General features: G+C 49.3%; 1 protein-coding gene across 2 annotated transcripts in view; it reads right to left on the bottom strand.

Moving 5' to 3' along the window:
• The window catches only part of NRP2 (neuropilin 2), a 222,936-nt gene that overhangs the window by 27,079 nt on the left and 168,226 nt on the right, over positions 1-27,631 (bottom strand). Inside the window, exons 15-16 of one of the 2 annotated variants that reach the window (XM_035137744.2) lie at positions 24,342-24,386; positions 9,657-12,760 (exon numbers count right to left, since the gene is read on the bottom strand). In XM_035137744.2, the coding sequence (XP_034993635.2) occupies positions 12,480-12,760; positions 24,342-24,386 (326 nt within the window). In that variant the 3' untranslated portion in view covers positions 9,657-12,479. Of the gene's footprint in view, positions 1-9,656; positions 12,761-24,341; positions 24,387-27,631 lie in introns of those variants that run through there. The other variant, XM_035137736.2, reaches the window with a different exon arrangement.

Below are 27,631 nucleotides of genomic sequence, written 5' to 3'. Positions count from 1 at the left end.
AACACTGGAAATCAGGATCTGGGTAATAAGCTTTAGCAATCTTGTGGCTTAAATTAAGCCGTGTTGTTGTTGTTGTTGTTGTTGTTGTTGTTGTTGTTGTTGTTTTTTTTTAAAAAAACAAGGATCTAGCCATTTGTCAGTGCGTGTTTCTTCAAATTAAGGGTCCTACAAAATATCAGCACCAATTCTCCATCCCAAAATTTGTTGTGGGGCGGGTGTGTGTGTCTTACCTTCCAAGTCCCGGACTGCAGAATCCGGGACCGGCAGCCGTGTGACACCAGAAGTTGCGTCGACGTAACTTCCGGTGTTGCTTTGCCCTTCTATGGGCACCAAAAATGGCCGCCGCCGGCTTCAAAAGTAGCTTCTACGCATGACCGGAAGTGCGTCGACGCAACTTCCGGGGTCGCCTCGCACATCTATGGGCACCGAAAATGGCCGCCGCCGACACCAGAAGTCGCGTCTACGCACTTCTGGTCATGCGTAGGTGCGACTTTTGAAGCCGACGGCGGCTATTTTTGGTGCCCATAGAAGGGCAAATCAGGGGAAAAAATGGCCACCGGCAGGAGAAAATAACGGAGAAAAACGGGAGATGAAGTGATACAGGGGACCACCGGGAAAAGGTAAGTAAAAACGGGGGGTTCCCGGGGAAAACGGGGTACTTGGCAGCTATGGTGTGTGTGTGGCTTTCTTACAGCGGTTTCCAGCTTTCGCCAAGCTCTGCCAGGAGCTGATATTGGAGTAAACGTTGACCTTCTCTACATCTAAAAATCAGACCTATTTTCTGCCACCGTTTGGCTCACCAGATCTCAGAACACATAAAAAAGGAACATTGTCAGATCTTCAAGTTTGGGCTGATTAGTAACTATGGACTATGGACATGACTAGTGTCACAGTGGCCGGAGTGGACTACTTCAGAGTAACGACGCTACGCAGCTCTGCATTTTATTCTTTTATTGGTGCTGCGTATTTACAGTGCTCAAGTCATTGCTATTTACACGGAGCGATGTTGTCAGTCGGTTTCAGAACCTCCTAATGGCTTTTGGCGCGTCTTTCTCCAACACAAAAGCTTTGGCAGACCCATCCTCTTGCCCCTCCTCTTCCTGCGTAATTCTGGAGTTGGAGGGATGGGTCTTCCCCCCTTGCTTGCCCCTTCCTGTCCCACCTGGGACCCTGGCTCCTCTACCTTGCCTGAGCCTCGGACACGACTTCCTGCTTCCCCACTGGAATCGGAACTCTCCCTGCTTTCCCCTTTGCTCGGGGACGGGCTTGAACTCAGGAGGGGAGGGACTTCGCGATATCCCCTGTCCCTCACATCCACCCCCCTCCCAAGCTCTCCTTCACCCCTCCCCAGGCCCCCCCCATGTGTCGGTGACGACTGGAAGCCTAAGAACTCAGTGCTCTCCGAGCCCGTTGGTGTGAATACCTCCCCCCAGTCCTGCGAGCCCCCCCCTTCCGCCTGGGCGGACGGGAATCCCAAAAAGTCCGTGGCGTCAGAGCTGGTGGGGGTAAAAACGTTCTGCCAATCCGCTCCTTCCTCTGACTGGGTGGATCTCGGTGACACCCATACCTCATCCTCTGGTTCCTCAAACTCCGCTTCCCAGCGCCATGGTGAGCTGCTCTCCCGTGCCTCCTCCTCCTCCCCCTCCCTTTCCATGTGCCAGGGCTTGGGTCTGTGGGGAAAGAGGGCGTGAAATTCTTCCACCAAGAATTCCTCCTGTATCTGAGTGGCTGGGACCCATTCATTCTGGGACGGTGGAGCATCCTCCCATGCCATGAGGTACTCCAGTCCCCCCACCCCCCACCTTGAATCCAGGATGGCCGTGGCCTCATTGAGTTGCTCCCTGCCTTCCCTCTCCCCCCCTCCCTCGGGGGTTTGTTCGCTGTCTCGGAGCCTGCTGCTTTCCCTGTACGGCGACAGCAGCGATCTATGAAACACTGGATGCACCCTCATGTCCTCTGGCAGTGCCAGCCTGTATGCCACCGGGTTTACCTGTTGCGTGACCGTGAAGGGGCCCAGCCTTTTGGGTGCCAGCTTTTTGCACCTCCCTCTGGTGGGAAGGCCCTCCGAGGACAACCACACCTTGTCCCCCACCCTGATGACCTCCCCTTGTCGCCTGTGGCGATCTGCCCCCTTTTTGTACGCTTCCTTGGCCCTCTCCAAGTGTTCTCTGAGCTGCTGGTGCACCGTCTCCAGTTCCTCTGCCCAATCCTCAGCCTGTGGGCCCTCCTCCTCCTCCTCCTCCCTCTCCCTCTCTGGGAAAGATCTGAGGTCGCGCCCGTAATTGGCCTTAAAGGGCGACACCCCTGTGGAGACGTGCACTGCATTGTTGTAGGCAAATTCTGCTAGTGGCAAGCGATCCACCCAGTCCGTTTGCCGCTGGCTGACGTAGCATCTCAGGTACTGCTGCAGAATGGCGTTGACCCTCTCCGCTTGTCCGTTGGTCTGCGGGTGTCTAGCCGTCGACAAGCTGACCTCCACCTGCAGGAGGTTCATGAGCCGCCGCCAGAACCTGGAAACAAATTGGCGGCCACGATCCGAAATAACCCTTAAAGGTAATCCATGCAGTCTGAAAATGTGATCAACAAACAGTTTGGCTGTCTCTTCTGCCGAGACTGCCCTGGCGCACGGTATAAAGTGACACATTTTGGACATAAGGTCCACCACCACCAACACTGCAGTCTTACCCCTGGACGAAGGCAGATCTGTGATGAAGTCCATGGACACCACTTCCCACGGCCTGTGTGGTGTGGCTAAGGGCTCCAGCAACCCTGGTGGCGCTGCTCTGACCACCTTCGCCCGCTGGCAGGTGGTACAGCCCCTTACATAGTCTCGAACATCTTCCCGCACCCCTGGCCACCAGAAGTGCCTCATGACTAGGTGAGCGGTTTTGTCCCTTCCAAAATGCCCCGCTGTAGGGTTGTCGTGCATCTGCTTGAGGACCGTACGTCGAAGCTGGGTGGTGGGTAGGTACAGCGCACCCTTGTAGAAAAGCAGCCCTCTGCGTTCTGCAAAGTCTTTTGCCTGCTCCCTCCCCCCTCTCAGTTCTCTGAAGATGCGGTTGGCAAATTCATCCGCTGCCGTCAGTGCTGTGAGTTCTGCCTCGCTCACCACAGCTGCTCCGCAGGACCATGCCGACGGGGGGAAAATGTGCCTTGGGGCTGGTGGCGCCTCCTCCTCCATGTACTCTGGCTTGCGGGAGAGGGCATCCGCCCTGACATTCTGCTCCCCCGGGATGTAGTGGATGGAGAAGTTGAAGTTCGAGAAGAACTCTGCCCACCGTATCTGCCGCTGGTTGAGCACCCTGGCAGTTCTCCAGAACTCCAGGTTCTTGTGGTCTGTGCACACCTGGATGGGGTGCTTCGCGCCCACCAGGAAGTGTCGCCAGTGCTGGAACGCAGCGTAGATCGCAAGAAGTTCCCTATCAAACACTGTGTAGTTGCGTTCAGGCTGTGTCAGCTTCCTGGAGAAGAAGGCACAGGGTCTCCACTCCCTGTTGGCGTCCAGTTGCAACAAAATTGCGCCCACAGCTTTTTCAGAAGCATCTGTCTCAATGCGTAGGGGCGCGTCCTGCACCACATGGAACAGGTTTTGGTCTGAGGCGAACACTCTCTTGAGGCTTTCGAACGCTGCTTGCGCCTCTGGTGTCCACTTGAACTTCTGCTTGCCTCTCAGGCAGTCCGTGATGGGAGCCGTAACGCGAGAGAAGTTCTTGATGAACTTCCTGTAGAAGTTAGCGAAGCCTAGTAGGCGTTGGGCATCTTTGCGTGTCCTGGGGCTGTGCCAGTCCAGGATGGCCTGCACCTTGTCCTTGTCCATCGCCAGCCCCTTGTCTGACAGCTTGTAGCCCAGGAAGTCCACCTCTTTGGTGTGAAACTTGCACTTCTCCAGCTTCACATACAGGTGGTTCTCCTTCAGGCGTTGCAACACCTCTCTGACATCTTTCAAATGCTGCACTGGGTCATTCGAGTAGATAAGGATGTCATCTAGGAAGACCAAGCATTTCCTGAAGAGGAGGGACCCCAGGACGTGGTGCATGAAGGCCTGGAAGCATGCTGAGCCCCCTTGCAAACCGAAGGGCATCACCAGATATTCAAAAGAGCCCAGAGGCGTGAACATCGTGGTTTTCCATTCATCTCCTTCCCGGATCCTGATCAAGTTGTACGCCCCCCTTAGGTCCAGCTTGGTGAAAATCTTGCCCCTGCGTGCCGCTGTCAGGAGATCATCCACTCTGGGCATGGGGAAAGCCACTGGCTCTGTCACCGAATTCAGCCGTCTAAAGTCCACCACAAGACGGCGCTGTTGCGTGTCTTTCTTGTCCACCCAGAAGACCGGGCTGCCCCCTGCTGCCTTGCTTTCCCTTATGAACCCCCGCTTGAGGTTCTTGTCGATGAAAGCGCGCAGATCCTCGAGCTCCTGGTCTGACATGGCGTACAGCTTGGCTGGGGGTATCGTCGCCCCTGGCACCAGGTTGATCTGGCAGTCAAAAGGCCTGTGCGGGGGTAGGTGGTCGGACTCCGCTTCGCTGAAGACCTCCTGCAGGTCCCAGTACTGCTTGGGTATTGCCTCACCCCCTTTGATATGCATGGTGGCCACCGTGGCTATCGGAGGCCCCTCCCCTGGTTGGTGCTGCATGCAATGTTCCAGACAAAAGTCTGACCCAAACGTGATGCACCTCTGGTGCCAACTGATGGAGGGGTCGTGGCGCGCCAGCCAGCTCATGCCCAAGACGATGGGGGGGTCTGAGATGGTGGTGACGTTGAACGCCAGTGTCTCTGAGTGCCTTCCCACCGTCATTCTCATGGGGGGGGTTTGATGTGTGATGGCCCCGCCCAGCAGCTCCCTGCCGTCAATGGTTGCTACGTGCAGAGGAAAATCCAACTGCAAAAGCTGGATTTGGTGCTCTTCTGCAAAGCTTCTCGAGAAGAAGTTGGCGGACGCCCCACTGTCAATTAAGGCGAGGACCGTCAGGGGATAGCCATTTGGGAGCGTTAGCGTCACTTCTAGAACCACTCCTGCTCTGGGAGGGGTGGGCTGGCTCTGCACCTCTCTGTGCGGGTGGGCGGGCTGGGGCTGTTGTCTGCTGACTGTGCCTGGCTGCTGCCCCTTGTCTCCTGCAGCCAGGCTTTCCCGTTTCCCTGCTGTGGTGCTGCGTCAGTGGGGGAGGGCACCACCGTTCCCGCCTTTCCTTGCCACTCCCTGCGATGTGGGCAGTCTCTGACGAGATGCTGGGGTGAGTTGCAGAGAAAGCAATTCCCGCCCCTTCCCTCCTTGCGTCTTGGCGCCGCTGGGTTTTGAAAAGCCCGCGCGCGCGCGCTATCAATCTGCATGGGCTCCTGGTCCTGGCTGGCTCCAGGCGTGGCCTGAAAGGGTTGTTGAGGGAGTGGCTTCTCCTGCGACCGTGGGAACCAAGCCCGCTTTGCGCGCGTCGCTTGCTTGTCGTTCCACCGGGATTCCTGCCTCACCCCCACCGCCAGAGCTGCTTTGCTCAGCTGATCCATAGTACTGGGCTTTGGACCTCTCGAGAGTTCATCCTTCACCTCCTCGCTCAAACCCAAGTAAAACGCAGCTTGCATGGGAGGCGAATCCAAAACCCACCCCAGTCTGTGCACCAGCATGGTGAATTTCGCCCAATATGCGCGAACTGTCATATTTCCTTGGCGTAAATTATGCAGTTCCTCCTTAGTCTGGTCCAAATGACTATCGGACGAATACATCGTCCTCAAACCTTCTAGAAATTGTTGGACATTTTTCATGCAAGGATTCTTGGTTGCGATTAATGGTCTTAGCCACTCCCTGGCTGCTCCGGTGAGATGTTCCACAATAAACGCTACTCTGTGCTCATCATCGGGGAACTCATTCTGGTGCAGCTCAAGAGCATACACGATCTCAGTCTCAAAGCCCTGAAACTCCTTCGGGTCTCCATTGAACTTGCTTACAAGGGTCCCTGCTCTCCTTCCTGGCAGCACTTGGACTTGGGGAGCCCTTCCCGCCTTGTTTTTCTCTGCATCCAGCTTGTTTTGGAGGTCTACCGCCACCGCCCTTAAATGCTGCTCTTTTTCCTGGAGCTCTCTCACCTGTTCCGCAAGTTGTAGCCGGTCGTCCTGGACCTTCTTAGTCTCCTCTTTAGCTGCCTTCAATTCTCCCTGCGCCTGCAGCGACAGCTGTTGCAGTTCTAGCTGGGCTTGCTCAGCGATCTGCCGCCACTTCTCCGCCTCGGACACGCTCATCCCGGCAACTCCGAAGTAGCCCAAAAATGATTAGGAGGTTGCTGTCACAGTGGCCGGAGTGGACTACTTCAGAGTAACGACGCTACGCAGCTCTGCATTTTATTCTTTTATTGGTGCTGCGTATTTACAGTGCTCAAGTCATTGCTATTTACACGGAGCGATGTTGTCAGTCGGTTTCAGAACCTCCTAATGGCTTTTGGCGCGTCTTTCTCCAACACAAAAGCTTTGGCAGACCCATCCTCTTGCCCCTCCTCTTCCTGCGTAATTCTGGAGTTGGAGGGATGGGTCTTCCCCCCTTGCTTGCCCCTTCCTGTCCCACCTGGGACCCTGGCTCCTCTACCTTGCCTGAGCCTCGGACACGACTTCCTGCTTCCCCACTGGAATCGGAACTCTCCCTGCTTTCCCCTTTGCTCGGGGACGGGCTTGAACTCAGGAGGGGAGGGACTTCGCGATATCCCCTGTCCCTCACATCCAGTAAAATTTACCGGGGTGGGGGGTGGGGTGGAGGACGAGTGTCGTACCCCAGATCACCTTCTGTGAGCAGTATGTGTGCTGTAACAAAAACAAACAAACACCTTACCCACACAAGTTGATCTTGGGTATTATGCGTGCTCCTTCCTTCTCGGATAGATTGCTCACATTGAGTAGACTATTCGTGTGAATTGATAAGAGGCAGAAGTGACATACGAACCGGCCCAAGAGACAGGGTTCTGTAAAGGCACCAGGAGTCTCAAACTGGGATTAGTTGTGACCAGATTTCAGTGCTACTGAGGGAGCCCATCTGATGAAGGAATCGCAGCCTAGACAGCATTGGAAGGCTCGTCAGCTAACTCAGCAACTAGTCAGGTCACCCAGTGGACCAACACAGCTCTAAAATGGGTGGTTGACTTTTTGGGGCCTTCTGCATAGCTGCCAAGTCTCCCGTATTCCCCGGGAAATCCCCGTTTTTCCATCTGTTCCTAGCTGAAAAAACGGATGTTTTTGTTTTCCCCGGTTTATTCTGGCGCGGCGGCCATTTTGGAACTGGGCGGAGCATGCTCAAAAGCGACTGTTGATGCTGCTCTGCCCAGTTCCAAAATGGCTGCAGTGCAACTTCTGGCGCGGTGGCCATTTTGGAACTGGGCAAAGCAGCATCAAAAGTCACTTCTGAGCATGCTCCGCCCAGTTCCAAAATGGCGGCAGTGCTACTTCCGGTCTGCTACTTCCGCCCGGTCCCTTATTTCTCCGACAGCAACTTGGCAGGTATGGCCTGGGGGCAGCTCTCCAAAAGCCACGTGCTGCTGATGGATGTGGCGAACACACACACACACACACACACACACACACACACACACACACATTCAGACACATAACTTAACTAGGCAGACACATGCAAACTCAGATAGTCTCTGCCATTCAGAAGAGGGGCAAGGGGTGGGGACTTCCTGCACACCAGGCTTTGCTATGCATGGAAAAGCCTTCCACTTACCTTGCAAAGGAACCTCTTCTCCCTCTGACGCAGTGCCAATGGAGGGTACAAGCGCTTAGGAAACAGGAAGGAGTGTCCCCTTCTGAGCACTTCTGCTTCCTTCTTCATAACTTCTTGCTATGGGCTGCTGGACTGGACTGCAAGTGATGCGCAGCCAACAGCAAGCCAAGGCAAGACATGTTGCACGATGTTCAATTAGGGCAGGTGTGGGCAGCCTTTGCCCCTGCCAGCTGATGGCGCTGAACTACAACTCCCATCAGTCCCTAGCAGCTTGGGCAATGTGCAGGGAAGATGGGAGTTGCAGTTCGGCAACATCTGGAGGGCCAAAGGTTTCCCTCAACTGAATTAAACATTCAGTGGGGAGAGGAGAAGAGAGAAGCCACAGCAGCACTTTTATGTTATACCATCTAATTATACTCTAAGATTCCTGAGGTAGAACAAAGGAAAAACTAAGGGAAGTGGGCCGGCACAGACAACGCCAGGCGGGCTGTTTCCTCCCCATACACACACCAGCAACTTTAGATCTTCCCATACAGTAAGCCCACAACTTACGTGGGGGTTACGTTCCATGGATCTCGCCTAAAGCCAACATTACGTATAGTCCGTTGGGTTCAATGGTGGGCGGGATTGGGCCAAAGTCAATTTTTCCCAGAAAGCCGCCCTCTTTTAAAGTAATTTTATTTTTTGCCATCTGCATAATTTGAGGGGTTTGCTTCATCCATAAAAATATAAAGCGGCAGAGCTAGATGGACCAAAGGTTTGACTCAATATAAGGCAGTGCTGTGTGCTTCTGCAGAGCCTCTGAGCCAGGCATTCCCAAACTGCGGCCCTCCAGATGTTTTGGCCTACAACTCCCATGATCCCTAGCTAACAGGACCAATGGTCAGGGATGATGGGGATTGTAGTCCAAAACATCTGGAGGGCCGAAGTTTGGGGATGCCTGCTCTGAGCTTCTGCAGATCAGCTGAAGACAGGCATGGGTAACACAACACTAGATTGCCCTTAGCTCTGTCATCGAGTTACTCTTATGTGTAGTTATGGGGGAAGCAGCATCCTTGTCCTTGATGTTCAGGCTGCATATACACCATGCATTTAAAGCATATTTACATCCCCCCTCCCAAAAGAATCCCGGGAATTGCATTTACCCCACAGCACCCTTAAGAAACTAGTTTCCAGTATTATTTGATGGAGCACTCAAGATCAATTCGTGTGAAACAGCTACCCCACTGTCGACATGAGTCATTCTCTGCATTCATAACCAAGAGCGGGATTCAAATTTTCCAATGTCCACTCAACATTCGCCAGGATGACCAAAGTATCCAGTTTTTCAAAGTATGACTATGGGTTATGTGGTGGCTGTGGTCTGCTCTAGTGAGATGAAATCGGGGGCTGTTTGTTTTATTCCTGGGATAACAGCAGCAAAAATAATCTCCAGCAAAAATAAAAAAAAAGTGCAGTGGTGATATAATCCAACTCCCCCCCGCCCTTCCTTCACTTCAAATCAGTGGCTTTAATGTATTAAGATTTAAGCCTCAAATTTCAAAGTGGAGGTGATCAAAGTGTTTTAATGTCAAGTCCTCCTGGAGAGGCGAGGGCTTCATAACCTTCCATATTTCCCCACCTGGGTGATGGAAATCCATAGCCTCACATTCCAGCGATCTTTAGTCATCTTGCCTTGCATTTCTATGTTTTCTGTTCTTGTTCAGTCCACAATAACTTCAGTCAGTTTTCCCCAGTCTCCAATCTCACACCGACTATTTGACCAGCTGGTTCCGACCCCCCCTCCCTTTGATTACCCCCTCTCTCCTGGGTGAAACACACCGATAAAGATCTACCCTGAAAGAATAGATCTAAAGACCCCTAGGCAACACACACACACATATTTGGAAACACATTTTCATTCAGACACACTGTTCTTACTATCCGAAAGGGAGGAGAAGGGGGACAAAAACCAGATAGATGTATAAAAAATACCATCATTTTATTACATTCCACACAGTACATTGTCAAGAATTTCAAAATTCCACAAGGTATTTTCACACACAGGCAACTGGGTGATGTTGACAATGTCACAGCTGTTAAGGGGGAGGGAGTGAAAAGTGGCAGTAAAAATCACGGGAGGGTGGCAGGGCAGTCTTTGGCGAATATCTAAAAATGGGATCTCTCAATCGGGTTAAAACACACCCAGGCTGACTGAGCAATTTTGAACTATTGTGAAATCTGGAATACAACTGGAGGTATTTACACTTGACTGCTGTTGGGGGTGGGGAGATCGGGAAAATCAGTGGGAGGGAAGGTTTCCATTTTTCTCGTTTTGTTTTATTTTTTTATCCCACCTTTCCTTCCAAAGGAGCCCAGGGTGCCAAATTCACTTTGGAGATTTCCTATCACACGTACCAGGGATACAGAAATTAAGGTACTTACTAACATCATTTACTTCCACACTGGAAGATGTTCTCTTGGGACCCACAAGAACGAACAAATCACATCTCAAGAGGTGGCTTCTGCTTATCTCCTGGCATAAGATGAAGTCAAGGTATCTCTCCCCCCCCAAAAATATATATATTCTGTGATCTGGGACAGGTGATCGCTTTGCTCTCACAAATCCCTTCTTTCGAGATGCAGTTTATAAGCACACACGCTCCTTTCCCCAATCCCACCCCCATATACACTCTGCACTTTAAAGAACAATTTCCCCAATAAACAGCACTGTGTGGCATTTTAAACCAGCTAAGCAAGCATCTGGGCAGAGTAAATTTGCTACATGCACTTGAGCATGCTACCTGAATAACACAGAGTGGAAGGATGTGACATAGACATCCCTAGATAAAAGTGTTCCTTTTGGGGAACTGGCAAAGAATATCCACTTGCTTTCATGACCCATGCCAACCCTGTGGGGTTCAACCCATTGGGAGTTTGTCCCGCACGGTTATATCAGGGACAGGTCTTGGGGTCGGTCCACACTTCCATTGTCCGGTGCCTAGAAAGCATGAGGGGCTGAGTGGTTTCCCCCTTGCCCGGTCCTCTCCCAGGGAAAACCACTCTTTAAATCAGAAGAAATATGTGGAAAACCTGATTGCTGTTTGCTCTGAGTGAGCGCCAAAGAGCAGTTTTCCCCAGGGGGAACAGCAAGACAAGAGGAAACCTGGATATGCCCCCAATGATTTTAGTAGGGCTTCCATAAGAGGCACATCAATGGAAAGCACTCCTGGACTTTCACCCCCAGTATTACAATGCTACTACTCTCGTCTGAATTCTCACATGAGGGAGAAATGGCGGACAGGAACTTTAAGAAGGATATAGCAAGGAGTCATGGCTGGATTTTTTTTTTAAGCAAACAAAGTGTTAAGTGGAGATGTCTTTTGCCAGAAAATATGTCAGATTTAACCGTTCCAACCACCTTTGTGTGTTATCACTTGATAAATCTATATAAGGCATTTCCATTGCATTACTTCAGAGCAAAATCAATAGATAGAGGCTCCATTATACCATCTTCGTTAAAGATGCAGAGATAGTTGGGTTTTAGCAGGCCCTATTCTTGGGGCTTTGGTTGATAGGTGTCATTACCAACATCTTAAGAAGCAACATGGCCACGAAAGTAAATTGTGTCAGGCAGCCATTTATGTCAACATGGAGAGAGAAAACAAGAGGGCAAAGCGTTCTTTGTGTCTTTTTTTCAAAATTACCAGTAAAAACATAACGGTGGCATTTCCTTGCTCTCACAAAAAAAGAAAAGAAAGCATCACCAAGAGTGAGGTTTACCTATAAAATAAAATAAACCTCAGATTCAAGGAGCTATAGCATTTTTTTTTCCAAAACCTTACATCTATTGGCATCTATGCATCTCTCTAAGGCTGGGTTTAACAGATAAACTGAACATTCATTACAAGCTTCTCTTTTTTTTAATAAGGCAACTTGAAAAATATTTGTTTTGTTGAGGGATTAATTCCACTACCAAAACGATGGCTATGTTTTTGTGATTTCTGGGGGGGTGAGGGAACCCTATAAGACCTTGAAGTTGACCGTCTCCAAGCCTTTCTCTGTTCTCCCCCATCATGCACTGTGGCGTTTTGTTCGCCCTATCTTTAGGCTTGCCATTTAAATTTTTTCCACGGGCCCAGCCTCCCCCCCCCCAAAAAATCAGGATGAACCTGCTGACATTTTCATTAAGGATATCAAATGTAAACCCAGCCAGAGCTAGATAAGGCAACATAAAGCATCGTTCACTTCTCCTAGTAAACAAATCAGTGTATCTGTCCTCAAAAAGGTGTTCCGGGCCTTTCACAAGGCAGGGCAGGGGGGAAAAAGCACCCCCTTGTGAAGGTCACAGCGGCACAAGCAAGTCCCAAAGGACCTTTTCGAAATAGCCATCCAGCCAATTCCCCACACACATGCACACTTACATACATAGATAGATAAGAGATAATACAAGCACACACAACTTGACTCTGGCATACCCCTCCTGATTCGCTACTGAGTTTTCTTGCAAGTTGTCTACCGGGGACAAAAAAAACAACCAAGTCCTTGAGAAACGAAATAAAAGGAGCATCCACTTTCAAAGAGACCGGGCTGGGGTGGGGGGGAGGCAAGTCTCCTCTCGCGATCCACGATGCAGCAATATCATTTTTAAGAGTTTTGTCAAAAGAACCAAGGGGGAAGATGTCTATAGAGTTCACAGGTATGCTGGGTGAGGAGGAAAAGTGCAAAATTGAGGCAACGTCTCTGAAAGTCTTTTTTAAAAAGTTTTTGTTTTTGTTTTTAATTGTGTTTCCTGGCTCCGCTCTCAGCAATGCGAACTGCGGTCTCGCTCTAGTTTTATCGTTAAGGTGGGTTCCACCGCCAGTGGGGCCCCGCTGGCATAGTGGGAGGTTTTGTAGCTGATGGCGTGATCGCTCTTCTTGGCCGCATAGCGGAAGCGGTGGTAGTGGAGCACAAGGGCCAGCACGACGGAGACCACCACCAGAACAGCACCTCCGGCGGCCATAACGTAATACCAGTAGGCTGGGATGGGCTGCACTGACACCGTGTCCACTGTGGGCTCGTTCCCTGGCAGAAGGGTGCCCCCTGGGGGAGAGACAGAAGAACGTTGCTAGGTGGCATGCCTGCAGGCTCATCAAAGCACACACACACACACACATATATATACATGCGTTTCAGAGTTCTCAGCAACTTAAATAAAAGGTCTGCATGACCGAGCTTTCCCCTGGGTGGGGACGTAATTTGGATTTTTGACAAGCAGGCAATTTAAAGCATTTCATTAATTAGGCTTGGGAGGAGGAAGGGGGGGGGAAGAGGATGTAAATGTTGTTCGTAGCCATTATATTTGGAAGGAACAGCTTCCGCACCGCCCCCTGCCCCCCCCCGCCACTGCCTTGCGCTCCCTGCCACAACCACCCACAATCAGCTCCGTCTTGTTTCAGCGTGGCACTTGTTTGTCAAGCAATGACAAAACACGTCACGTTTTTTAAAACAAGTGACAAGAGTTTAATTGCCAAGTACGAAGGAGGTTGTGACAGGATCACAGAAGAGATTCTGGAGATGAAAAACACGCTTCGTTCCTTTTTTTGGGGGGGGGGAGCGGAAAAGGAATCTGAAGGCAAGACTCTGCCCTTCCGCAAGTCATCAAGCTTCAGAGACCCAGAATTTTTAAGGCCATCCCCACTGCAATCCTATCTTCTATAATTTGGGCATGGCTTTCCAAATCACAGCTAAACCAGGACCTCTGGGCAGAAGTAAGACGCATTGTATCCAGTGAAGTTTACTCCCCAGTAAGTAATGCTTATGGTAACAGTCTCAACACTGCAATTCTTTTCCTTCCTACTCAGAAGTGAGACCTGTTGAATTCAATTAAGATTCACTCCCAGGTGACTGTAAATAGGTTTGCAACCTGTGTGTGTGTGTGTATGTGTTACTAATGACAACTTCATATTTAACAACTACAGTGGTGCCTCGCTTAAAGAATGCCCCGCTTAATGAAATTTCCGCTTAACGAAAGGTTTTTTCTAGTGGAGGTTGCCTCGCTAGACGAATTCGTTTTACGAAAAATTCGTCTAGTGAATCGCGGTTTCCCATAGGAATGCATCGAAATTCAATTAATGCATTCCTATGGGCAAAAAAAAATATTCAATGCATTCCTATGGGATTCGCTAGACGAATTTTTCGTTATAAGAAAAGACCCGTGGAACGAATTAAATTCGTCTAGCGAGGCACCACTGTACAGCAAGCTACAAAATCAGGCTCTCCTGGAATCCCTGTATTTCCAATATTTACGGTTTTTTGGTCCCATCCAAGTTGTGTCTTGAGGACCAGAAGAGATGCGAAGAGGCCAATCACAATGACTTATTCCCAGGTCTTCCCCATTCAGGTATAAAGCAGTGAATAAAAAAGCTCCTATGAGAAGCAGGTAAGCAGGACCTAAGAGCACCCTCTCCCCTTGCGACAGTGGAGGCAGAACACAGCCATCATGGCTAGCAGCCACTGATAGTCATACTCTTCATGAATTTGTCTAACCCAGTGTTTCTCAACCAGTGTGCCTCCAGGTGTTTTGGGACTACAACTCCCATCATTCCTGACCACTGGTCTTGCTAGCTAGGGATGATGGGAGTTGTAGTCCCAAAACATCTGGAGGCATACTGGTTGAGAAACACTGGTCTAATCCTCTTTCAAAGCCATCCAGTTGGGTAGCCATCTCTATGCACTGTGTGGAGGAGGACTTTCTTTTCCCTGTCCTGAATCTCCCAACATCCAGCTTTATTGGATGGCCCAGAGTTCTAGCCCAGGGGTCCCCAGACTTACCCAGCTTTGGGCCGGAGGGCGGGGGAGTGCGCGCCCGTGCACATGCACCCGTGCACATGCGCGCACACACTTACTGGCGCGGTGGCGCGCTTCCAGGTTGGAAAAATAGCCGAAAATCGTTTGTGCGCATGCGTATGGGCCTCCCCCCGACCCAGACGTGCACTGGAAATGACCTCTTCTGGGTTGGAAGAGGCCCATACGCATGCGCACAAATGATTTCCGGTGATTTTTTCCGATCTGGAAGTGTGCCGCCGCGCTGCGCGCCATAAGAGCGGGCGGCGGGGGGCGGCGCGGGCCGGATTGGGAGGCCAATTGGGCCGCATCTGGCCCGCGGGTCGTAGTTTGGGGGACCCCTGTTCTAGCAGTATGAGAGAGAAAATCTTCTCTATCCACTTTACTCACACCATCACATCTCCTTTTCTCTAAACTAAAAAAAAACCCAAATGTTTAGCCTCTCTCCTCATAGGGCAGTTGCTCCATCCCCTTGGTTCCATATTGAGTTATTCAAAAAGCTGCATGCTTCAGGTGCTATATTTTGCATGGAATGCAAGGAAAACATGCCTAGCGTCGTTGCTGGGAAGCCCCATGAGTCCCCACCCAGACCCCCTTGCCCGTAGGAGCAGCAGCAGGGTGCAAACATCATGGCGGGGAAACTGTTTCTCTACCTTTGAGCATATTCATTTAAGGGTGCAGGCAAGAGATATGAAGTCAAGATTATATTGCCCTGGGTCCAAAGGATCTGCCCAATCTAAGAGGACTCCACAACTGGGTCACTCTCTCTGAGCGGGTGGGTCACTGGGCATCCCACACTCACTCTCTCCAATCATGGATGGGGTGCAGAAAATGGATTCTTCCCTTCCATGGCTAGTTGCTGGGCTTCTGCAAGCAGGCCTCTTAATCCAGCAACGGCAATGACTGCTGGAAACCAAATGTGCGTGCCTTCTATACATGCTCCGAATTTTACGAGGAGGGAAATAAAACGGGGAGGGCCGTGCATGGCTATAAACCCAGAAAAGAGAAGTTTCCCACAAACAACCCTACTGAAAAAACTCTTCCAGAAAAAGCTGCTCTCCTATGCACCGTTACTCGGGAGTAAGCACCATTGAACATAGGGGAACTTGCTTCTGAGGAAGCATGTGTTAGGATTCTGTTGCACAACACCAGCAATCAGCAATTCTTTTCAGTGTGGTCTATCTGCTCAGTGGGTTGGTTTCTGGTCCAGCTGTCTCAAATGCTGGGCCCCCAAATTAAGTTTAAAACTATACCCCAGAGCACATGCTCCTCTAGAAACAGGGGGGAAAGCAGCCACTGAGGCATTTGTAATGGAGAAGCAAGAAAGATTCGATTTGTAGCACAAATCCCCTTCTGGCACACGCAAGCTAGAAGCCACCATCTAAGCCATCAGCAATGACCTCCCATCTCCACAGAGAGGCCGTTTATTGGAGAGGGTAATGGAAAGGCGACCTTTCTTCTTGCCCTCCACCAGAGACGACCCCCTCAGCGGCCGGCTGGAGTGACCCAGAGTGAGAACGTGCGGCAAACCTTGCGCAGAGCCTGTTCCAGACATAACTAGAGAGCCTTGAATATTAAGACCCTCTCTGGCAGGTATCAGCTTGCACGGTCCTCTCCCCTCAAAATAAAATTCAAAAAGTCGAGGAGAGAGGGAGACGAGGTTCTGTTCCTGCCTGTCTTCATTCTTCATCAACTTATAGGATTAAGAAGCAGAATGCTTGATGCCATTCCAGCTATTTCGGTGAAGAAGCTCGACAATCACTCATACTCACTCACCAAAGTGTACTAACGAGAAGCTTGCTTTGCTTTTAAAATTGATATTGTGAGGGGTGCTGGCTTAGAATATGGAGCTGCAAACATTAAAAGCTGTCTAAGTCCCAGTTCCCAAGGCAGATCACTGCATCTCGAGAAATCAATCTACCAAATTCATGTTACAGTCAGTGGCGAGCAGGAGGAGGGTAGACTCCGCAGGGCAAACTGCTCCAGATGACTCCATGCCAGGAGGGGAGTGTAGACTATGAGGGCCTCGGGGGTAAAGGGAGTGACTCCTGAGAGTACGCGTGATCCAGATTGTGCTGCCTTCAGTGGTTCTGGCTCCATTTCAAAGCCATGTGCCCTGTTGCCTCTGGAGTCATGTCACTGGAGTCTGCAGCCTCTCCTGAACCCGTGCCCTGGCAACTGCCTAAAGTCAGGGTCATGACACAACTGAGCCAAGCCACACAAACTGTTGCCAAGGAAGGCAACAAAGAAAATTTCCTGATCCTAAATATGTGAAGTAGTCAGGCCATGATAGAGCGTGAAGTACATTTTACTGGCTGCAACTCCCATCCCATCCCATCCCATCCCATCTCTTCAATGGGGGTTAAGATGGGGAAAGGAGCCAAATTCATAGCCAGTCTATGCACTGGGGGTTGTAGGAGAGGGGAGAGAGACAACATTTAATTCAGAGGACTTCCAATTAGCCTGATTCACACCCACTTTCTCTGCATTCCTTGCTTTCTCCCCCAAACAAAATATCCCTATACAGAACGCTTGGTTCATTTTCTAGTACAAAATTCATCTTGTTTCAAGAAGAGAAACATTAACAAAGGTGGCCATAAAACAACACTGGAGTAATAACGCTGCCTATCTCCTTAGGGAGCATGAACAAGTACAGGCTGTCCGGCAAAGTGACAAATGATGTAAATATCTCCTGTTGATCTCCCTGCTGTGCCACCCAGGCAGCCCAGGAATGAAAAACGCAAATGGCAGTTTAATCACCAACCTCTTGTAGCCAAGTCACTGGCACTTCAAGGTCTGGATTCTGAGAGAGAGCAATTCAACCCTATGCCAAGGGGGAGGTGGAAGGGACTCTGTGGGTCCTTACTGGCTCAAGGCTGACCTTCCTTCCTTCTATTCTACCGTTAAATGGTTAAACCTTGCTGGGAGAGGATGCTTTCCCCCTTTCTCTTGCCTTCAGTGTGGTAGAAGTCAGAGAAAGAGAAACATGAGTGAATTAAATCAAGTTCAACTGGGTCTTGGGTTTAGGGAAACCTCCACTGGGGCGGGGGCGGGGAGGTATTCTACGGTAGATCTGTACAAAGAATGAGATGTTTTGTGGGAACTCCGGACAGAATGGAAGCAAGGAGACTTAAGTTCCTTCTGGGGTGGGGCTACCCCTGGAAAAGAATCCATACTTTTTCTCGCATGGTGGATCAGGGATCAGTATTTGTGCCACACTGATTTCTAGGGAATGAAGTCTACAAATAAAAACGCATTTCCAGGGCGTCACCTGGGTAACGGGCTAATGTTTTCATTTCATAAATGCACCCGTTTCCTTGCTGTCGTTTCACCTTAACAGACTTTTCAAGCTTCTTTCAGCTTCCTTGGGCCCTGGTCCTGTGATCGCGCCCTCCAAGACAACCATTTCAAAAGGGATGTATCATCCTAGAATTTTGGTGCTGCTGATCACACCACAATCCCTCCTTCCCCATCATTAAATCATGCTTCTGAGCAATTGGCTGCAGCCACCGAGGGACCCTAATATTCTGTGTCTAGCTGCTAAAGTTGCTTAGGGTGGTTTCCAGGTGTGCCTGTGACTTCCTTACTCTCCGTCCCTCTTTCTTTTCAGCATGCAGTCGGGTGCGAGTACATATACATAGTCATCTCTTGTAACATATAAACAGATGCCACAGGCTATATACATGTAGATATGGTACACGAGACCCCGAAGTGCCCTGATTATTTTCCCTCTCATCATCTTCTATAGCGTGATAAAGCCCCTTTGGAGCCAACGGACTTTGTCACACTATCCCACTGCTAAAAATAGTTGCCCATTTCCTCCCGACTTAACACTGCAGATTCCATCACCTTTAGGATACATGTACCAGGACCTGCCTTAAACCAACAGTCCGTCCTGCTTTGTGCTACCAAATCTGGGTGGCAGCAGCTTGCAAGAAGCTTCGGCTGCTCTGCCACTCAAGAGTCCCTTTCTGAGAAGCCGCATGTCAGAATAAATGCTGAATATGGCCAACCTATGTAACGTTCTCTTTCGTCCACGACCCTCCCCGCTCCCCCATATCCTGATGATCAATATGTTAAGCATTTCCCTCCCCGATCAGAAATAGCCAACTATGTGAGCAGGGAATTGCTCAATGGAAGGGTCTCAAGTAGCAGGGCTAGGAAACATAACAGGTGAAGTGCTTTAACAAGCGGGGAGATGGATTGTTGGCCTGGGCTCAGATACAGTACGGCTCCTTGTGTACGTTTCCTAAAGGTAACAGGCCCTTCCCTTACAGGCTGAAACCAAAGTAACAGAACAACAACAACAACGGGTTGATCTTTTAACATCCCTAGTGTTGAGTGGGAAAAATATTGGCAACTGTTTTAAGTACAGTGGTATCTTGGTGTAAGAACAGCTTAGTTTATGAACAACTTGGATTAAGAACACTGCAAACCCGGAAGTAGGTGTTTTGGTTTGTGAACTTTGCCCTGTTCCGCTTTCTGTTGAGTGTGTTCCATTTGTAATTGAGTCCCCCGCTGCTATGGGAAAGCACACCTTGGTTTAAGAACGCTTTGGTTTAAGAACGGACTTCTGGAACGGATTAAGTTCGTAAACCAAGGTACCACTGTAGTTGGATAGGGGTGGGTTGTTGTTTTTTGTTTTGGTAATATATAGTTCTGCCCTTAGGGCCACTTTATAACTTGTGCTTTATAGGCGTACGCCTAGTTAGGCAAACATGCAAAGACCAAAAAATGATAGACAGGTGCAGTCGTACCTTGGATCCTGAACACCTTGGAACTCGGATGTTTTGGCTCCCAAACGCCGCAAACCCGGAAGTGATTGTTCCAGTTCGCAAACGTTCTTTTGGAATCTGAATGTCCAGCGGGGCTTCCGCGGCTTCTGATTGGCTGCAGGAGCTTCCTGCAGCCAATCAGAAGCCGTGCTTTGGTTTCCGGACCTTTTGGAAGTTGAACGGACTCCCGGAACGGATTCCGTTCGACTTCCAACGTACGCCTATATTTGAAAACAACTGTAGATTTCTGTTGGGGGAATGCTTGGTGGAAAACCCAGTTCTGCTGTCGTGGGTTGTAGCCAACGTAGCACTAAGCCACGTTGTTCTGTGGTGCCCCCAACCCTCTGGAGTACATTTGGGGACCACACAGGGGGAGGAGGGGGGAATCCCCTTCTCCGAGTGCCTACCCAAAAAGTTTTGTTGAGCTGAAAATCCCTGGCTGCTGCTTTGACGATTCCCCCAACCAGCCTCAAATATCCCATTTGTTTCCCCTGCCGCCTACTGAGCAGTGCGTGTGTGGGATCCTGCTTCAACTGGGCTGAAAAGGACACGCAATGAAGGAATGGGAGGAGAGAACTCTTGAGGTGTGGGGAGGGAACCACAGCTACCTTGTCTCCCGAGTTTAAAAGCGCAAGAGGAAATCTCTGGGCTGAAACCTGGCAGTCCTGCTTAGTCCCATCAAAATGTTTACACGATCTTTTCTGACGCAAAAAATGGCCTGTGGAAGTCATCCCCGTGTCCTTCAGTTGCGAATCGCTCCAAGCTGTGCTGATGTGGAATACAGCTGTGCCTGGGCTTCTGTCAGGTTAGGTGCCTCATATATGAAAACACAGCAGAGTGAAAGCACAGCCAAGCCATCTCATAAAATCCACCCCTCGGGCCATACAATCTCATATGTTCAACAAAATTACTTTTAGGCTGGTGTTGCTAAACTCCGCTTCCAGTAAACATGGGGCTTTGCTTTTGTTTTCGTTTTCAAGGGTAACCAGCAATTTGCATTTGCCTTACCTTTTGTGAAGAAGGTAAGGAGCATTCAATGAAGCATTTAATTTATACAAGGCAGAGGGCCGGCTGGAACTTACTCCAGTTCTCATCGTGGGAATAAATCTGTGTCTAGGGCAGGTATGTCAAACCTGAGGCCCTCCAGATGTTTTGGCCTACAACTCCCATGATCCCTAGCTAGCAGGACCAGTGGTTGGGGAAGATGGGAATTGTAGTCCAAAACATCTGGAGGGCCGCAGGTTTGACATGCCTGGTCTAGGGTATACCAATTCAGGATTCAGCCACACTTCTACTTGTCCCCCATGCTTTCTAGGTCTGAGCAGTTTTCTGTTTGCCCAGCCACTATCCCCAGGAAAACCCACTCTTTAGCGCCAAACCAGAGCAAACATCAATCCGCCAAAACCCCAATTGATGTTTGCTCCAAATCAGCAGTAAAGATTGGGTCTTCCCGGGGGAAAAGCGGCAGGACAAGCCGAAGTCCGGATGAGCCCTCAGGCTACATGACTGAATATTCCTCCATATGAAAAGAATCTCTGCCCACAGAAAACTAGCACATCGGGGAGAAGGCTGGATTAGAGCACTTCTACTAGACATCTAGGTCTCTGGTTTTGTTTGTCATGTAGAAGGATTCCCACCGCGCCACAGAGGAACATTTCTGCATGTGAAACTTCAGAGACACTAGTCAACCAGCAAGAGCTAGGCCAGAATCATAGCTGGGTGTTTCTGCAATCACAGATTAAAATGTGGGTCCCAAATTCTCCATCAGAACACGCTGTGAGGATGGTGCAGCATGATCGCCCTCCTGTCTTTTGAAAATGTGACAGAATTGGACCTCAGGCCGCCCTTTCTGTCTCCTCCAACTGGAGTGAGAAGGGAGCATGCCTGAAGTAATATCCTATGGTTTATTAGTAGCTCTGAACAAATATACCCAGGACTGGAGCAAGCAGTGCCCTCAGAGAGGGGCTCCGCTGAGAGCCCAGCATGCTTTGCTTCATCCTGACCATACTTTGAATGAAGATGGAATCAGTGGTGTGCTCACGGCCAGACTGCTGTACCAGAGAACCTCCGCTCTGATTTCTCGCATTGAAACCAAACAAAATGCCAGAACGTTTAGAAATAAAATATTTGGCTTTTAAAAGCCAAGCTGCCATTCATATGTAGCAGGGCTGCAATTCACTCTCTGGTCCATCTCTGCCTCCTCCCGCTCCCATTGATAAAGGGCAGTGTATAAATTGAAAGAATAATAGTAATATGCTAATGCAAAGGCAGTGGAAGGACAGAAAGAGATTCCTAGCCTAGCACAAGCGCAGCAAGCATAGAAAGACCTGAGATCATGGATGGTGGACAAATACAGCAGGATTTGGGCAATCATAGTACGCAAATGACGACTCCAGTTACTACTGTATATGAAAGCCAAGTTGAACTATCTGCCATTCATGAATGAAGGCTTAAGGGAATTCCCGTTAGCTCTACAGATTTGCTTGCAACGTAACTTCTTTGCAATGTAAGAACAGTAGAAGAGCCTGCTGGATCAGGCCCATGGCCCATTAGTTCAGCATCCTGTTCTCACCGTGGCCAACCAGAATCCCAAAAGCAAGGCCAGAGCACAAGGGAACAGCGTCAGCCATCACGTCAACAGTGGCAAAAACTTGGAGTTGAACTATTGGGTCTGCTTCCTATTAGGAAAATAATAAATGAGCCAGCAAAATCTAAGTATAAAAATAATCAGGACTAGGTTGCTAAGGAACTTTAAGCATTAACTTTCAGATCAAAGCAGAGGTTTATGGATGTCTTTGTACCTTTCACCTTTGGCCATAACATATGCACTACCTTCTCAGTGTTCTACGCCAGACGACTTTACAAACTACTTTTCAAAGAGAAAACACCTTCTCCCACCCACTGAGAAGGCATCTCTTCTGGAAATCAAAGCCAGCAGCTTTGGCAAAGCGTCAGCAACGGCTTGAGAGTGCTCCAGGAAGAGCAGTCTATCCAATGATAAATAAAAAGGAAATGATTTAATATAAGCAGAAAGCTCTTGGAGGCGGATGCTCCCTTCCCGTTTTGCCGCGCCGGGGTTTTCCACCCCACAGGTGAAAAGAGCGTTACACAATGAGACGAAATGAAAAATCTCTCGGGATAGAAGGGAGCTGCCAGGCTCCGTTCCCCACACCACAGCATCGCCACTGACGCAGAAACAAGTTTAATGAAGAGGACAGTCTCTCCGAATCCCTCTCTCCTTTTGAAGGTTTTATCAACTCGAGGCATCCCATTTTCTGTTCTCCAGGCCAGAATTAAGCTATTAAATGCACAATTTCACCCAGCTTCTCTCTTACTAAATGTCAGCTTTCAAACTCAGGCTGACAGTTGTTCCAGTCCCCTCCCCATCCCGCCCTCCCTACTGCCGCGGTCCCTAAGAGCCCCACCGCAGCCCCTGCCTTGCCATTTTTTGGCTGGAATGCAAAAGCTCTGTGTGCTAAATATTAATCATTGCCACCTCATTGCACTTCTAATTCGCCGCTGATTTGGGGGTTAAGCCTCCCTGCGGTTGCCGTTCATTCCCCCAGCCCCACATCTTAAAGCCTTATCGCTCCTCCCTAGGCGCTGTGGAGGCACAGGGGTTTATCTGTAGCCACATTTATCTCTGTTACCATTTGGCCTCAATTTTATTACATCTGGGCGAAGCTGCTGCGTTAAGACCCACGACCTAAAGCTTTCACGTGTCCCTTTAAAGTCGGTTTGGGAAAGGCTTTTGACTGGGCTGCAGGGGGCACACCTGGAAGATCCAGGGATCTGTTCCAACACTTCTGATCCAGGCAAACATGAAGTTTGGGGTGCCTGACCTCTCTAGTCTGTGTGAGATGGAGAGAAAGGCAACTCCAGCTCAGGATAGCCCTCAGGCTGTGCAGCCTGCAAACACTGACGCCTCTCACAGGGTGCTTCTGCCATTAACATCTGGGTGACAAGCAGAAATACTGTTTCTGGAAGGAGATACAGTGGAGAAGAAATGCACCGGTTGAACTTCAGCCTGTCACACTGCAGTTAAAGGCTTAAGAGCTGCACTTTTTTTAAAAAAAAAACAACTAAAAAGTTTGCATCAAGGTTCACATACTGAGCAGCAAAGGTTATTGTCAGGGATGAGGTGACTACTCTTGAGTAATGACCTTCCACATGCTTGCCTTTCAGATGTTTTTATTGGTGCACATTATATACAGTGTAACGAACTACTTATTCCATGTCTACCAGCTCAAGTCAGATTCCTGCACTGCCCCCCTCCGCGTTCTGGACCAACATAAAAGCCTCGGAACTGAGAAGTGCCTCCCTTTCCTCCTCCTCCTCAATTCCGGCGTCGGGGGGGGGGGGACGGGTCTTCTGTCTGACCGATTCCTGTCCTCTCTGTCCTCCTCCCTTTCTTCCTGCCTATGGAGCAGGGACTCTTGGATGCTGCCAGAGCCCTGGCCCTCCCTCTCCGTTCCCTGACTCCCTCCTTCAGACCCTTCGCTCTCATGACTGCTGGGAGACGGGCTGCTTCGGATGGAGGGGGGGTTCTCTATAAGCCCTCCCCCTTACAGTTATTGACCCAGGTGAAAGAAAGGGCACCTGAACAGAATTCTTCCAGTTCCCCCTGGGAGCCAAAATGCAGAGTTCGCACTAAAGAGGATCAGATAAGTACACCTATTTGCATTTCATTTGGGGGCTAAGCACCTACAAGTGACCTGAAAACTTGGAACAGGTTTTAGTTTGGGAAAACCTTCCTCAAGCTTTCGGACAACTTAGACGGATTCAATAAAAGCGGGAGAAAAACTATTATTCTGTGTTTGATGGGGCAAATAACTGCCAAGCTACTTTTAGCCCCCTTGTCTGCAGACCATATCTAGTCTAGTGCCACCTGCTGGTGTTAAGGGATAATGCGAATGTAAACATCTTGCATAGCAGCAGGTCTTGTGTTAGTTTTTCTGTTTGTTTCTTTTGAACGCACGCACACACACACATTATTATTTTTTAAACTAAAATAAAAAAACCATGCAGTAAGAAAGAAACTGCTAAAAGATATGCAGTTTTACCTGAAATTTCAAATGTGTGTTCTCCGGGGAAAGCCGCGATGGGTTCTGTAAAGAAACAGGAGAGTTGAACTTTAGTCTGATCTCCAAGACAACAAATGAGAGATTCCCCAAGACAGCCTTAGCGACATGTGATCCTTGCAACAATGCAGAGAGCTCAGACCTACAAGAGCCTCTTTGTGTAGCTTCCCCCCCAAATTGCAGTTTTAACTGATTATCCCCCCCTGAACTTAAGAACTCTGCTGGAAGACATCTCTCTAACAAAGCAATCCTATGTGTGTTTACTTGGAAGTAAGTCACACTGGGTGCAATGGGCCTTACCCCCTAATAGTAAGTGTCTTTAGGATTACAGCCTGACTCAACTTTTTCCTTCTAGAGCAGGGGTAGGCAATCTAAGGCCCGGGGGCCGGATGCGGTCCAATTGACTTCTAAATCTGGCCCGCAGACAACGTGTTTTTACATGAGTAGAATATGTCCTTTATTTAAAATGCATCTCTGGGTTATTTGTGGGGCATAGGAATCCGTTCACTTATTTTTTCCCCAAAATATAGTCTGGCCTACCACATGGTCTGAGGGACAGTGGACCGGCCCACGGCTGAAAAAGTTTGCTGGCCCCTGTTCTAGAGACATCACGAGATCAAAGTGTCCAAGCATTCATTCCCTACGTGCAACAGAGAACACATATCTCCTTTCTGGAGTCAAGTTGAGACATGTTTGGAAAGAGATTTTTATGTATAACGTTAGCAGCTTCTGCAGATACATGAGCATGTAGATGGCATGAATTCTCCCCTCCTCTTGGCCCTGTATTTCACGTGGTCTGTGGCGCCTGAAGCTACACGTTGCATGGGGGAGTGTTCATCCCGGCGTCTGACCAAGCGCCAAGCAACATTGCTATGTTACTCATGCTTTTAAGAAAATATGCTTGTTGGCCGATTTCATTTTTAAGAAAAATCAGGTACACAGCTCTGGTCTGCAACCTACGTCTGCTGCTGAAAACCCTCTCCTACCTCCACACTGCTTTGATTCTGCAGCTGCTTTTTCCCCCTCCCAAGATTAAGCTGGCCAGTTTAAACGTGCTTTTTTTTCAAAAGTGTGAATAGCATACCATGCTATCTGACCACAAGATTGGCTAGTTTGGGGTGCATTAGACCAGTGGAAGGGAAACTGAGCTCAAAGGTATACAGTCTTCCGCATGGGAAGATATCAAGCCCCAGTATACCTGAAGGAGCGTCTCCACCCCCATCCTTCAGCCCGGACCTGAGGTCCAGCTCTGAGGGCCTTCTGGTGGTTCCCTCACTGCGAGAAGTGAGGTTACAGGGAACCAGGCAGAGGGCCTTCTCGGTGGTGGCGCCTGCCCTGTGGAATGCCCTCCCATCAGATGTCAAGGAAATAAACAACCACAGTGGTGCCTCGCTAGACGAATTTAATTCGTTCCACAGGTCTTCTTATAACGAAAAATTCGTCTAGCGAATCCCATAGGAATGCATTGAATTTTTTTTGAATTTCTTTTTGCCCATAGGAACGCATTAATTGAATTTCAATGCATTCCTATGGGAAACCGCGATTCGCTAGACGAATTTTTCGTAAAACGCATTCGTCTAGCGAGGCAACCTCTGCTAGAAAAAAACCTTTAGTTAAGCGGAAATTTTGTTAAGCAGGGCATTCGTTAAGCGAGGCACCACTGTATCCGACTTTTAGAAGTCTTCGGTAGGAAGCCTTGTTTAGGGAAGTTTTTAAATGTTTGAAGTTTTATTCTGTTTTTAATGTTCTGTGGAAGGCCCCCAGAGTGGCTGGGGAAACCCAGCCAAATGGGCAGGGTAGAAATGATTTATTAATATTATCCTTAAAATGGGTATACATATTTTTCGTAGACATTCTGACTCACTCTTAAACTGCCTCAAGTATTTACCTCTGGTTTTGTATTGCAAGGATTATGGTGGGTGATTCCTCCCCATCCCCGGTCGGGTCTTCTTTGCTTTTAAAAGCTTTGTTGCAAGCAGAAATTAATGTGATAAAGTTGTTCCTTAGCCCAGGGCAGCAATGGTGGCAAAAGCTTTCCCTGCTGAATTTTGCAGGCAGCCTACAACTCTTAAAGGCCAGAAAGATGTTGGCCACCATTTGCTGCAGTACCACTTTACAAGGCATAGCTGCCAAGTCTCCCGTTTTCCCTGGGAAATCCCCGTTTTTCCAGCTGTTCCTAGCTGAAAAAACGGATTTTTTTGTTTTTCCCCGGTTTATTCTGGTGCGGCGGCCATTTTGGAACTGGGCAAAGCAGCATCAAAAGTCGCTTCTGAGCATGCCCCACCCAGTTCCAAAATGGCGGCAGCACTACTTCCGGTCTGCTATTTCCGCCCGTCCCTTATTTCTCTGACAGCAACTTGGCAGGTATGTTTACAAGGCTGTTCAAAAGGAACCACATGATCCGAGCATCTCCGGCATTCCAGAAAGAGGAAACCTAGTCAGGACATCTTCAGGCCTCCTGGCAAGAGTCAACACTTCATTGCTTTTGCCTTGCCCAAATAAAAAGCTTTGTAGTTTTGCAAACGGGTAAAGGGACTTCAATTTCTTCCACCTAACCTAGGGATGGGGAAGCTGTGGCCGTCCAGGTGTTGATGAACTACAACTTCCACCATCTCAGTCCCACCATGTGGCTGGGACTAACAGGAGTTGCGAGTCGAGCAACAGGCTCTCCTATCCATGCGTCGGCTCACTTTTCTGCCTCCCCGCTAGGCTCCCACAGCCCTGGCACAAGCCAGATGCCCACTGAAACAGAGACGGGTAATTTTTTGTGTGTTTCTTATTTTAAAGCAGTAACAAGCTGCTAGAAGCAAACGGGCCAGAGAAGCAACACTCAGAAAAGCAGCGCTCTGCGATTCCATGCTTTCGTTACTTCTGCATTCTGGCTGGGAACACAGTCTCTTGGCTCCAGTGCAGTTTCAATGGAGTGCTCTGAAACAGTCGCCTTTCCCCAGAATGTAAGTGACAGGTTTGTCAAAAGAACAAAATAATAATAATAATGATTTGAGTTATTAGATCCTTTCCTCAAGTTGAAAAGGAATTTGATTACTTCTCTGGGTGACAATTTTGAAGCAGTAGCTTGCCGCCACTCCAGTTGCTTCCTTTTTGTAGTTCTGAGAGTGGGGGGGAGATGCACAGAACGGCTCTGGCTCTGATATTATTTCAAATACTGAATGATTCATCGGAAGAACCAGCTTCGCAGTCAAACACTTGAACTCAGTCCCCCCCACCCCACGCCACAAGAAGCTGCTCTCAAAATCCTACTTTGGAGACAA

Source organism: Zootoca vivipara, chromosome 1, assembly GCF_963506605.1.
Source record: "Zootoca vivipara chromosome 1, rZooViv1.1, whole genome shotgun sequence".
Lineage (NCBI taxonomy): Eukaryota > Metazoa > Chordata > Lepidosauria > Squamata > Lacertidae > Zootoca > Zootoca vivipara.
Note: the sequence above shows the minus strand (reverse complement) of the source record. Positions and strands in the feature narration are given on the sequence as shown.